The following is a 14,118-nucleotide window of genomic DNA, read 5'->3' as shown; positions in this document are numbered from 1 at the left end:
CTGTACTTACATTTAACATTATTTGTAGATCAACACTGTCACGAATTCTCCCTTCAGTCCTGGCCTTTGAAGCTAAATTTCCAAACCAAATGACTGGCACCCAGTATTTAAGATGAGGAGACTGCAGGCTGTCAAATAATTTTCTTTCATCTGATGTCATAAATCCTGTGCAGAAAGAACCAGACAAGTCTATAGACACTATAGACACATCATCTCCCTGGGTTAGTAGTGCAATAAGTAAGTTAGAAGATCTTATACAATTGTTATCAGAATAAGTACAGTATATCATCCCCATATGTCCTTAGTTAGGGCACTACTGGTCACCATTGGATGGGAAAGAGTACCAATATTTGTTAACTCATTTAAAATCTATACTGGAAAAATCCTTTTTTTAAAATCCATTTTGTATATTCTGATTTGTTCCACTTCTGTACAGAAGTAGGGGGAGGCAGAGATGACCTACTGCCACAACAGTTCCAGAGAATAGCTGTAACAGCAGGTGGTTCCTATATTATCTGCGGAAGATGATTAATAGAGATGCTACCCTTCATTGTAATCATGTCGTTGATGATAATCAATAACTTCTGTCCCTGCTCCCAGTATAAAGAGTAATCTACATCATGTGACTAAGTGACCCTCTGGTTCAAGAAAAAAAAAATAATCACATTGAGGAATGAACAGAACACTTACATGGTAACCTCCTCTTCATCTTTTTAGTTACAGATCTGTCAATTACCAAGTTCCTCTTTTGCCATCCAAGATGGTCTCACCGCTTTTCAGACTGCCTGATAGTGTAGTGTGGAGCGAATCGAGCTTCGGATCATCGATCTGAAGTCGATTCGGTCAAACACTTCAATGCTGTCTCCATTCAGCATTAAAATGTATTGGCTCAGTGGAGCCAAACTTCGTTTCAGCCGAAGTTGCGCAAAAATTTGGTGAATTATTTTGGTATTAATTTCAGTATCTTTCTAAAACTCGGCTAGTACTTCGGTAGCAAACCCGGATTCCTAATTTTAAATGTTTTTAAATATGCAGAAATAAATATCGAATTAATTCACTGAAGTCTTACGTGACTTTGGGTGAAATGAAGTTTGCCTAAACGGAGCCGATACATTTTAATGCTGTACAGAGACAGGTCTTAGACAGCATTAATACTGTTGTGTTTGAACAAATCGACTTTGGATCTCTGATCCGAAGCTTGATTCGCTGAAGCCTAATACAGTGCATTTGGTAGCTCAGGGCATTTTTCTTCACCTGGAGGGTCGATTTAATTACCTGTTTAAGACCAATATCTTTTAGAATTTAATCATGAAGTATCTTAGGGGACCTAAACTACATAGTTATTTTGGAGGATTGGATATTTTCATACCTGCTTCCACAACATGGTCCATGGTTGGGAATCGTTTGTATACTGCAGTGCTAACAGAGCGGAAAATAAGCAGCGATGTAAGATTCACGTAACGCATAAGTGTCCTGCGAAGTAATCGTCCATACTCATCTCTTCCATGTACATAGCTAGAGATGAGTAACATAAGTCGGTCAGCCCAAGGAAGATTTACGAACTGATTCCACCATCGATTCACTACAAGAGTGACATAAAAACCTGTAGGGCAAAAATCATAACTTACTGCTACATGTAATGTACGCATAAAGTTGTAAATTTATTGTCATGATCAGTAGAATGCAAATAAAGATGTCCATCTGCAAAACTATTTACAGAATTGTTCATCTAGGTTTGGAATATGATATAAAGATTACATGTCATAGCATATTATAACACAGAGTTTGTGAGTTTTAAAGAGTTTGTTCTCTAGAAAAACCAGCTCCAAATCACAAATCTAATCTTTCCTTTAATGAATGTCAGAAAGTTTCCCTATGTTTGTATGGTTCTCATGTTAGCAGAAATATTTTGAGCATACACTGCTCACAAAATGTGCGGAATATTTGGGTTGTGGGTGAAATTTCAGGATGAACCTAAAATGCTTTCTAACCTGAACCTAATGTGACCTTCTGTAAACTTTTGAATGCACATGTCCAACTGTTCAATGTTTCAGTACTTTATGTACAACTTGCTTAACAGCAAAATTCACAACAGGTGTTTAATCCATGAATTGCCCAATAAATTTCCTGGTTCAATTGGAATTGGTATTTAAATAGTCCTCCTCATCATGCTGTTCACATTTTGATATCATGAGACAATTAATCAACAGTACCTCGCCATAGTGTCATCAGCAGGTTGCAACAGAGTCACAGAAAGACATAGAAGTGGACGTCTTTTGGCCACATCCCACACTGATGACTACTTCATTATGAACAATGCCCTGCGAAACCAGATGATGAATGCCACACAACTCCAGGCACATTTAAGGGAGGTGAGAGGCACTCAAGTATCACGTCAAACCATTCAAAACCATTTACATCATCATGGTCTGCGTGCTAGACGAGCTGCAAGGGTACCTGACAGCAGTTGTCATTGTCTTGCATGGGACGGGGAGCATCTACGCAGGACAAGGGACCAGTGAGCCTCAGTGCTGTTCACAGATAAAACTTGATTCACGCTGAGCAGAAATGATGGCCGCCAACAATGTTCAGTTGTTTGCCTTTGGTGGTGGTGTTACAGTGTGCATAGGTATGTCTAGTCAATACAGAACTGCCCTACACTTTGTGAATGGTACAGTGACAAGCCAATACTACTTGAATAACATCATTAATCCACTAATTGTGCCTCTACAGGAACATCACATGCATCATTTCATCTTCATGGATGACAATGTGCCAGCTCATCGAGGTCGCATCATTAGGGAACGGCTGCTGGAGACTGGGGTACCTTAAATGGATTGGCCTGCACTTTCTCCAGACCTGAATCCCATTGAAAACCTATGGGATCAGCTGAGTCGCCATTTAGAGGCTCGTAACTCTGTACCTCAGAACCTCAATGACTGAGGGCCGCCCTTCAAGAAGAGTGGGATGCCATGCCTCAGCAGACAATAAGTCGACTTGTGAACAGCATGAGAGGTCGTTGTCAAGCTCTAATTGATGCTCAAGGCCACATGACAAGTTATTGAGAGATTTACATTTTTGTAGGGATATACCCAACACTGGTGTTGGATTTTGTTGCAATAAATTGTTTGAGATGAGGAAATCACCATTGCATGCTTCTACTTAAATGCCCTTCTTTCATGATATAACATCACGGTAGAGTGAACTTTTTACGTTTTCCATAAATTTTACCCAAAAGCCAAATATACCCAACTTTTTGTGAGTAGAGTCATTTCAATCATAGTTTTTTGTACTTATCCTATATACCATTAATTTTATATTTCACATATTCCTTTATGCTCTCAGCATAGCTATACAGAGATTGTCATCACTTATAGGAAGCCAATCAACCTATCAACATGATTTTGGAGCTTTGGGAGGATATCTAGTGGAATTAATGCAAACATGGGAAGAACATATAAGCTCTATACTTATGCTGCAGGTGGCCAGATTTAAAGATATAGACAGATATAGATGACCTGTGCTCAGGATAGGTTATCATTATCAGGGCAGTGGCAGTGGCGCTTGTGGGCCAATGAGAAGGCTTTAATGTCTTTGTCTGAGCTTAGCAACATCCCTAGCAACCAATAGGAAAGTTACCTGCCCCTTACTACACTACGTGCAGAATTATTAGGCAAATTAGTATTTTGACCACATCATCCTCTTTATGCATGTTGTCTTACTCCAAGCTGTATAGGCTCGAAAGCCTACTACCAATTAAGCATATTAGGTGATGTGCATCTCTGTAATGAGAAGGGGTGTGGTCTAATGACATCAACACCCTATATCAGGTGTGCATAATTATTAGGCAACTTCCTTTCCTTTGGCAAAATGGGTCAAAAGAAGGACTTGACAGGCTCAGAAAAGTCAAAAATAGTGAGATATCTTGCAGAGGTATGCAGCACTCTTAAAATTGCAAAGCTTCTGAAGCGTGATCATAGAACAATCAAGCGTTTCATTCAAAATAGTCAACAGGGTCGCAAGAAGCGTGTGGAAAAACCAAGGCGCAAAATAACTGCCCATGAACTGAGAAAAGTCAAGCGTGCAGCTTCCAAGATGCCACTTGCCACCAGTTTGGCCATATTTCAGAGCTGCAACATCACTGGAGTGCCCAAAAGCACAAGGTGTGCAATACTCAGAGACATGGCCAAGGTAAGAAAGGCTGAAAGACGACCACCACTGAACAAGACACACAAGCTAAAAAGTCAATACTGGGCCAAGAAATATCTCAAGACTGATTTTTCTAAGGTTTTATGGACTGATGAAATGAGAGTGAGTCTTGATGGGCCAGATGGCTGGATTGGTAAAGGGCAGAGAGCTCCAGTCCGACTCAGACGCCAGCAAGGTGGAGGTGGAGTACTGGTTTGGGCTGGTATCATCAAAGATGAGCTTGTGGGGCCTTTTTGGGTTGAGGATGGAGTCAAGCTCAACTCCCAGTCCTACTGCCAGTTTCTGGAAGACACCTTCTTCAAGCAGTGGTACAGGAAGAAGTCTACAAGGTAAGAAAAACATGATTTTCATGCAGGACAATGCTCCATCACACGCGTCCAAGTACTCCACAACGTGGCTGGCAAGAAAGGGTATAAAAAAAGAAAATCTAATGACATGGCCTCCTTGTTCACCTGATCTGAACCCCATTGAGAACCTGTGGTCCATCATCAAATGTGAGATTTACAAGGAGGGAAAACAGTACACCTCTCTGAACAGTGTCTGGGAGGCTGTGGTTGCTGCTGCACGCAATGTTGATGGTGAACAGATCAAAACACTGACAGAATCCATGGATGGCAGGCTTTTGAGTGTCCTTGCAAAGAAAGGTGGCTATATTGGTCACTGATTTGTTTTTGTTTTGTTTTTGAATGTCAGAAATGTATATTTGTGAATGTTGAGATGTTATATTGGTTTCACTGGTAGAAATAAATAATTGAAATGGGTATATATTTGTTTTTTGTTAAGTTGCCTAATAATTATGCACAGTAATAGTCACCTGCACACACAGATATCCCCCTAAAATAGCTAAAACTAAAAACAAACTAAAAACTACTTCCAAAAATATTCAGCTTTGATATTAATGAGTTTTTTGGGTTCATTGAGAACATGGTTGTTGTTCAATAATAAAATTAATCCTCAAAAATACAACTTGCCTAATAATTCTGCACTCCCTGTATATAAGAATCTCCCCAGCAGCCCCTGTATGCAGTATTTTGCTGATCTGAGAGAGACAGCAGTGTTATTGCTGTGCTCTCTGCTTTCCTGTGTCATTACATTAGATAGTTAGTTAGTATATACATATATATATATATATATATATATATATAGTGTAGGTTACATAGTGATATAGTGTAGCTGATCTGCTGTCCATACATACTACATACATAGTGCTGTATGTATGTATGTATCTATGCTACATACATACATACTGTACATACATAGTGCTGGGATGTCCCAAGTTCACAACAATACTTAGTGCACGAATCAATAATAAGTAGTCAGACCTGTTAAAATTTGAAGTTGCACGTATTGCACCAAAATATTTGCATCATTGGTACCGATTTCACAATCGCGAATATATTGGAGCAGTCTATCTGCATATAAAGCTATTGTAATGTTCTGCCGTGCCAACCATTTTCTCTGGTCTCAGGAAACTTCTAGCAGCTTGAAAAATGTAGCTATAGTGACCCACGCCTGTATTTCGAACGCATTACATGAATATTACTTTGCCGATTTTTCGCGATCAAGAAAATAATTTCGAATTCTCGAATATATTACGAATATTCTACCAAATATTCGCAAAATATCGCGAATTTGAATATTGCCCCTGCCGCTCATCAATACTCCCCGCCAATCAGCTGTTTTGGGCAGGAGCAGTGCAGGAAACTATATTTTATATAGCGCAAAGCTCTGTACATATTGTTGTGGCTGCACAGTGGTACTGCAGCTCAGCTCCCATCGAAGTGAATGGGAGCTGCGCTGCAGTACACCTTTGGTGTAAACTACACAGTATATGCAGCCTTCTGCTTCCGCTCCATACACTGTGGTGTTTCTGGTGCCTGAAACAGCTGATTGGCAGGGGTGCCAGGTGTCAGACCCACAAATCTAATATTGATGACCTTTGCTGAGGCTAGGTCATCAATATCTGTAGCCCAGACAATACATTTAAAGGGGTTATCTGGGTTCAGTGCTGAACCAGGATACATCCCCATTTTCACCCAGGCAGCCCCCCTGATATGAGCATCAGAGCATTTCATGCTCCGATGCTCTCCTCTGCCCTGCATTGAATCGTTTGCCATAGGGTAAGCTAGGCAGAGGTTTTCGCCTAGCAAAGAACCCAATGACGTCACCTGCACTGATGGGCGGGTTTTAGCGCTGCCCTGGCCTGTAAAACGGCCAGGGCAGCGCTAAAGCCCGCCCATCAGTGCCGGTGATGTCACTGGGAAGACTGCTAGGCGAAAGCCTCCGCCTAGCAGTGTGAAAATATAAACAAACAAGCCATTGCCCTGCGCGATCCAGCAATTCTCTAATTGCTGATTTCCTATGTTGGCCTGCCACCTGTTGGCCAACATAGAAACTGAATTTCTGATTCACTGGGTCTCGTCATCACTGTACAGGGATGCTGGTCTTAACTTCTGTGTTTTTCACCCTTTAAATGCCGTGATCACACTTGAACATGCTCATTATAGAGGGTCCGGAGGGATGAAAATTGGGATATATCCGGGTTCATATCCCAGGATACCAGCACTACAAGGCAACACAGCTAACCAATGAGCCACCATGCAGTCTATATTTCCTTATTCTTGCAAATGACATTCTAATACCATTCAGCAGTTTTTATTTGTTATTTCTAAGGAGGAGGGAATGGAATAAAATAATAAAAGATGCAGTTAGGATGGGTTCACATCACATTTTATGCCTCTGTTTGATGTTAGAAGAAAAAAGGATACAAAAATGTAGCACACCACATTCTTGTATCCTGCAGAATTCGGTAAAAAAAAAAACTTAAAATAAAAAAATATGTAAATCACCCCCTTTCCTTAGAATAAAAAAATATATATAAATAATAAAAAATATAAACATCATGGGAATCACCACGTCCAATGGTGATGTAAAACTTTTTTTACCAAAGTTTTACATTATTTTTTCAGTATTTTAACATATAGGGGGTCATTTATCAAACTGCTGTAAAGTAGAACTGGCTTAGTTGCCCATAGCAACCAATCAGATTGCTCGTTCCATTTTCCAAAGGAGCTGTCCAAAATGAAAGGTGTACTCTGATTGGTTGCTATGGGCAACTAAGCCAGTTCTACTTTACACCTGTTTGATAAATGACCCCCATAACACCTATACATATGTGATATCGTTGTAATTGTACTGACCCAGAGAATGAAGGGCACAGGTCAGTTTTGCGGCATAAGGAACGTCGTAGGGACAAACCTGTAAAACTGTGGAGGAATTGCGTTTTTATTTCCAATTCCACCTCATTTGGGATTTTTTTTCCCACTTCTCACTACATTGTGTGCCATATTAAATGGTGGCATTAGAAAGTACAACTTGTCCCACAAAAAAACAAGATCTTATATGGATGTGTGAACAAAAAAATAAAAAAGTTATAGCTCCAGGAAGACAGGGAAGAAAAATGAAAACAGAAAAAAAAAGGCTCACGATGACATGCCTGCAGAGGCTTTGCCATCTCTGTAGTCCCTTATATTAGTTGCTTGCAGAGGCACAATTTATGCGCACGTATATCACAAACCGTTAGCACAAACAAAACATTTTTATGCATAACGTGAAGACACACAAAAAAATGATGCATCTCCAGTTTACACATCCACAGATTTATCAATAGTTTAGTCTTTTTAAAAAGGTTGAGAACGTATGTCATAAGGTAGGGTACAATGCACAGCCAGAATATGAACTGGACTGCCCTCTAGTGGATGATATGGCTGTTGCCGGTCAAGAGAAAAATACAATGAAGATTGTAAGTTTTGTACAATAGTTAAAATACAATAATCTAGACTTACTATTGATTAGACAGTACATAGGTAAAAAGAAAAAAGGGACAGGAGGCAGCGCCTCGTGTGTAGGACCGTTTTGCAGTTTGACAGCAAAAATACACTGATTGTGCTTACCGTGTTGGGTTGTGATGAGTCACAACTCCTTTGGATAGCTTATGCTGGTATAAACCCGTCCAGCCCACGGGGGTCTCTGCTGCTGCTGCCCAGGTCTTTACCCGTTGCCGTGGGATACGGTTTCAGGGATATGGAAAATAATGGATGAAGAGAAGAGATAGACCTTTTTGGAGACGGCGGTGCTGCAGAAGAAGTCAGGACTCGGTTGATAGGTAAAAAGGATCTTTATTACTAGTTTGGTCTACGCGTTTCAGGGGCGAACGGCCCCCTTCATCAGGACAATAGTGGTCTGTCTGTACAATGTGGGTGTGTTTGTTAGTCTGTTTTATTATCTCTGTTTGGGTGCGCTATTCACGGACTAAGAGGACGGGGAGAGGGAGGGAACATGGGCGGGAGTGCACGAGGTCTCCGTGACCAAGGTAACGCCCACAGAAGGTGTGTTGAATGTCTTCGCTGACGCGATCTTTGGGCGGAGTTCGAATCGCATGACGCAATGTTTGTGGGCAGTATGTTGTGACATGCTTTCTTGAGTGGAGTGGGCGTAACATGTTCTTTGTGAATGATCTAACGGCCCGATCATTCAGGGGGGAGTTAGTACTGCATGATGCGCTTCTCGATGGCATCCGACATGCGATACAAGCTAGCCAATACAAGCGGGTGAGACGCAATTGTACAGAAGATGCAGACTTCATACATCAAGCTAAAATAATACAAAAGAGGTTTATAGACAAGGGCTACCCAAAAAAGCTCATAAAAACGCATATAAGAGAAGCCTTGAAAACACGCAAAAGGAATGCATTACCAGCAAAACCACCAGAAAAGAAGCAACTCAGGTAGAAAGACACCGTAACCTCATCACACAATACAACACATCTAATAATGCTATATGTACAATACTAACAAAACACTGGCATATCCTGAAACAAGACCCCTATCTTGAAAAATTTTTACAAAAAAAAACAATGATTACATACAGAAGAGCCCCGACTATAAAAAGTACCGTGGCCCCAAGCAAACCAAAGCAAAATATAGAGACAAAAAGGAATACTACACACAAAGCAATAGGCAGCTATAAATGTGGAGTAAAACGCTGCCTTTGTTGCAACATTATCACACATAATAGCACTACCTTTTCGTCCACAAAAAATGGTGCCACCTTCAAGATTAAACACTACTTGATGTGCCAGAGTAGCTATGTTATATACCTGATCGAATGCGAATGCGGCCTCCAATATGTGGGCCGCACAACACAGCCGCTGCAGAGTCAATCAACATAGATATAACATACAGAAAGAAAATATAAAACATAGTATCTCCAGACACTGTACAACTACAACAGAAAAAAACAAACATGCGATAAAAATCACTCCAATTGATTATATACCCGAAAACCCATACAATAGTTAAACTATCCTGTAACACTTCCCCACTCCACCGCCAAAAAATCGCAGCCCTTTCCACCTACATTGATATGCGCATATACACAAGCATGTACATATAGTCTTACAGATGTATAAGCCCAATGTAGATATACATACAGTACAGACCAAAAGTTTGGACACACCATCTCATTAAAAGAGTTTTCTTTATTTTCATATGAAAATTGTAAATTCACACTGAAGGCATCAAAACTACGAATTAACACATGTGGAATTATATACATAACAAAAAAGTGTGAAACAACTGAAAATATGTCATATTCTTGGTTCTTCAATATAGCCACCTTTTGCTTTGATTACTGCTTTGCACACTCTTGGCATTCTCTTTATGAGCTTCAAGAGGTAGTCACCTGAAATGGTCTTCCAACAGTCTTGAAGGAGTTCCCAGAGATGCTTAGCACTTGTTGGCCCTTTTGCCTTCACTCTGCGGTCCAGCTCACCCCAAACCATCTCGATTGGGTTCAGGTCCGGTGACTGTGGAGGCCAGGTCATCTAGCACAGCACCCCATCACTCTCCTTCATGGTCAAATAGCCCTTACACAGCCTGGAGGTGTGTTTGGGGTCATTGTCCTGTTGAAAAATAAATGATGGTCCAACTAAACGCAAACCGGATGGAATAGCATGCCGCTGCAAGATGCTGTGGTAGCCATGCTGGTTCAGTATGCCTTCAATTTTGAATAAATCCCCAACAGTGTCACCAGCAAAGCACCCCCATACCATCACACCTCCTCATCCATGCTTCACGGTGGGAACCAGGCATGTAGAGTCCATCTGTTCACCTTTTCTGCGTCGCACAAAGACACGGTGGTTGGAACCAAAGATCTCAAATTTGGACTCATCAGACCAAAGCACAGATTTCCACTGGTCTAATGTCCATTCCTTGTGTTTTTTAGCCCAAACAAGTCTCTTCTGCTTGTTGCCTGTCATTAGCAGTGGTTTCCTAGCAGATATTCTACCATGAAGGCCTGATTCACACAGTCTCCTCTTAACAGTTGTTCTAGAGATGTATCTGCTGCTAGAACTCTGTGTGGCATTGACCTGGTCTCTAGTCTGAGCTGCTGTTAACCTGCGATTTCTGAGGCTGGTGACTCGGATGAACTTATCCTCTGCAGCAGAGGTGACTCTTGGTCTTCCTTTCCTGGGGTGGTCCGCATGTGAGCCAGTTTCTTTGTAGCGCTTGATGTTTTTTGTGACTGCACTTGGGGACACTTTCAAAGTTTTCCCAATTTTTCGGACTGACTGACCTTCATTTCTTAAAGTAATGATGGCCACTCGTTTTTCTTTACTTAGCTGCTTTTTTCTTGCCATAATACAAATTCTAACAGTCTATTCAGTAGGACTATCAGCTGTGTATCCAACCTGACTTCTCCACACAACTGATGGTCCCAACCCCATTTATAAGGCAAGAAATCCCACTTATTAAACCTGACAGGGCACACCTATGAAGTGAAAACCATTTCAGGTGACTTCCTCTTGAAGCTCATCAAGAGAATGCCAAGAGTGTGCAAAGCAGTAATGAAAGCAAAAGGTGGCTACTTTGAAGAACCTAGAATATGCCATATTTTCAGTTGTTTCACACTTTTTTGTTATGTATATAATTCCACATGTGTTAATTCATAGTTTTGATGCCTTCAGTGTGAATCTACAATTTTCATAGTCATGAAAATAAAGAAAACTTTGAATGAGAAGGTGTGTCCAAACTTTTGGTCTGTACTGTATATATTTTTATAAAAAACTTTTTAATGTTTTTTGGATCCCCCAAAAATTTTGGGGACCCCATTTTTATACACTTTTTTATACACATTTATTTTTATTTATATATACATTTCTATACGCGTTTTTTATGTTTATGTCCTAACTGTGACCATATATGCATATAGATATATACACATATACGTATTGCCACACTAAAAATCCATACCTGCTGTGGATGGGCTAGGGAAGAATCCCTCTACTTCTTGCCAATATCGAAACAGATCGAAACCCCACACCCATATATATGCGCCCCAAGCCCAGAATTGGGGCTTGATACAATTAAACCCCTTTACATATATATATATATATATATATATATAAAATACCCCTCTATTTCTTCTTCCTATTTCCACTAGTTCCACCCTACTACCCAATATATACATGGATCCAATAATGTTTCCCCCCACACACTGAATCAACCATCATTGCGGCATCCGAGCACGCACCACTTGTGAAATATAGTATATATAATATAAGATATACCCTAACTTCCAAGTAGCGCAGAATTCGTACACACCTAAACATCGCATGTAAGCGCTGGATGCCATCGAGAAGCGCATCATGCAGTACTAACTCCCCCCTGAATAATTGGGCCGTTAGATTCACAAAGAACATGTTACGCCCACTCCACTCAAGAAAGCATGTCACAACATACAGCCCACAAACATTGGGTCGTGCGATTTGAACTCCGCACAAAGATCGCGTCAGCGAAGACATCCAACACACCTTCTGTGGGCGTTACCCTGGTCACGGAGACCTTGTGCACTCCCGCCCATGTTCCCTCCCTCTCCCCGCCCTCTTAGTCCGCGCCCAAACAGAGATAATAAAACAGACTAACAAACACACCCACATTGTACAGACAGACCACTATTGTCCTGATGAAGGGGGCCGTTCGCCCCTGAAACGCGTAGACCAAACTAGTAATAAAGATCCTTTTTACCTATCAACCGAGTCCTGACTTCTTCTGCAGCACCGCCGTCTCCAAAAAGTTCCATCTCTTCTCTTCATCCATTATTAGTTAGACAGGGTAGATATGTAGGCAGATTTAACTAAAATGGTTTAGTTGCCCATGGCAACCAATTATATTTGACCTTTCATTTTTCAGAGCTCCTTTGGAAAGTAAAAGGTGGAATCTGATTGGTTTCTATGGCCAACTAAGCCAGTTTTCCTTTACACCAGTTTTGATAAATCTTCCCCAGAGAGATGTGGCAGAATTATCACAGTGACTCAGGTTGTGTGATAAATCTGTTGCATCTATAGATTGCCTAAATATTTAATCCAATTTGTAGTCTTTGTTTCAGGTTTTGCACCAGAAATGTTGACACATTTTAGGTCATACCCCTTTTGCTGAGCATGTAAAAAAAAAAATCATTAGGTGCAACTTTTGTGTCAAAATGCGACAAAACTGTAGACAAAATCGAGGTGTAGATTCAATAGTGAATCTGGGTCAATCTGTAGAAATACTGCTTGTATGTATGAGGATATTTCTTTGGTTTTTAATTAAATAAAATGTGTTTGGGAGGGAAGACTCATGGTAAAATTGAGGTCAGCAAACTAGGGAACTAAAATTCAGACATTTAAAGATACTTCATAGTGAATATCTCATATATATATATATATATATATATATATATATAATGGAAAAAATCGGACAGCACTCCAGACGGTTTCTTCAGTAAAGCAGGTATATTTAATCACCCATGTGGTGGCAGCAAAAAAGCAACGTTTCGGCTCTACATGAGCCTTTCTCAAGCTTGAGAAAGGCTCATGTAGAGCCGAAACGTTGCTTTTTTGCTGCCACCACATGGGTGATTAAATATACCTGCTTTACTGAAGAAACCGTCTGGAGTGCTGTCCGATTTTTTCCATTATCTACTAGTGGGTAAGCTCCAGTTACCGTACTTGGACTCTGCACCCGCTTTTTGCTTCATAGGTGGTGCTGCCGGTAGATTTTTATATTATATATATATATATATATATATATATATATGCGTTTCTGTCTGTCTGTCTAGATGTCTGTCTGTCTGTCTAGACGTTATTAATGCGAGACCAAACGACTGGCCCGATCTTCACCAAATTTGGCACACAGGTACATCAGGTGTCCGGGAAGGTTTTAGACCAGGTCTTAGCTCTCTAGGACATACCGCTCCTGAGATATTCCCAAAAAATGACCTGCATTATCCAATAGAAGCCAGCAAGCCTTTCACTTAAATCCAAACTGCCATTTACACGGTCACATGTCCCTTATTAGCCAATAGAAGCTCACAGGTCCTACTCCAGGTTGCCATAACAACTGATCACAGGTTTTAGCAGTTCGCAGATCCTTAAATATTCAGTCATATGACGTATGATGGCACAACTACATTGCTACATGCATGGAGGACAGAGGCCACTATTAAACGGACGAGTGCTGTGAAGTTCACTGTTAAAGGGGCGGGCACTGTGGAAGTCACTGTTAAAGGTGCGGGTACTGTGGAGGTCACTGTTAAAGAGGCGGCCACTATGAAGGTCACTGTTAAAGGGGGGGGTTAATGTTAAAGGGGTGGGCACTGTGGAGGTCACTGTTAAGAGGGCAGGTACTGTGGAAGTCACTGTAAAAGGGGCTGTAACGGATCTCCTAGCACCCCGACCGGGTACCTCCGTCGATAGATGCTCCTAGTGCTTTCCGAGGACTCCAAGCACTCCACTTGACACCATACGCACTGCAGACCCCACGAACCGCCGAAGCTTGGTTGAGGTCTCACCGTCTCCTACCCACCCTG

General features: G+C 41.0%; 1 protein-coding gene across 4 annotated transcripts in view; it reads right to left on the bottom strand.

The window, feature by feature from the left end:
• Positions 1 to 14,118, bottom strand: part of BEST3 (bestrophin 3) — a 69,762-nt gene that overhangs the window by 12,940 nt on the left and 42,704 nt on the right. For all 4 annotated transcript variants that reach the window (XM_044277154.1, XM_044277153.1, XM_044277155.1 and 1 more), the window contains 2 exons: positions 1,370 to 1,603; positions 11 to 165 (listed from right to left, as the gene is read on the bottom strand). In XM_044277154.1, coding sequence (XP_044133089.1) covers positions 11 to 165; positions 1,370 to 1,603 — 389 coding nt within the window. The remainder of the gene's footprint in view (positions 1 to 10; positions 166 to 1,369; positions 1,604 to 14,118) is intronic.

Source organism: Bufo gargarizans, chromosome 2 (assembly GCF_014858855.1).
Source record: "Bufo gargarizans isolate SCDJY-AF-19 chromosome 2, ASM1485885v1, whole genome shotgun sequence".
NCBI lineage: Eukaryota > Metazoa > Chordata > Amphibia > Anura > Bufonidae > Bufo > Bufo gargarizans.
Note: the sequence above shows the minus strand (reverse complement) of the source record. Positions and strands in the feature narration are given on the sequence as shown.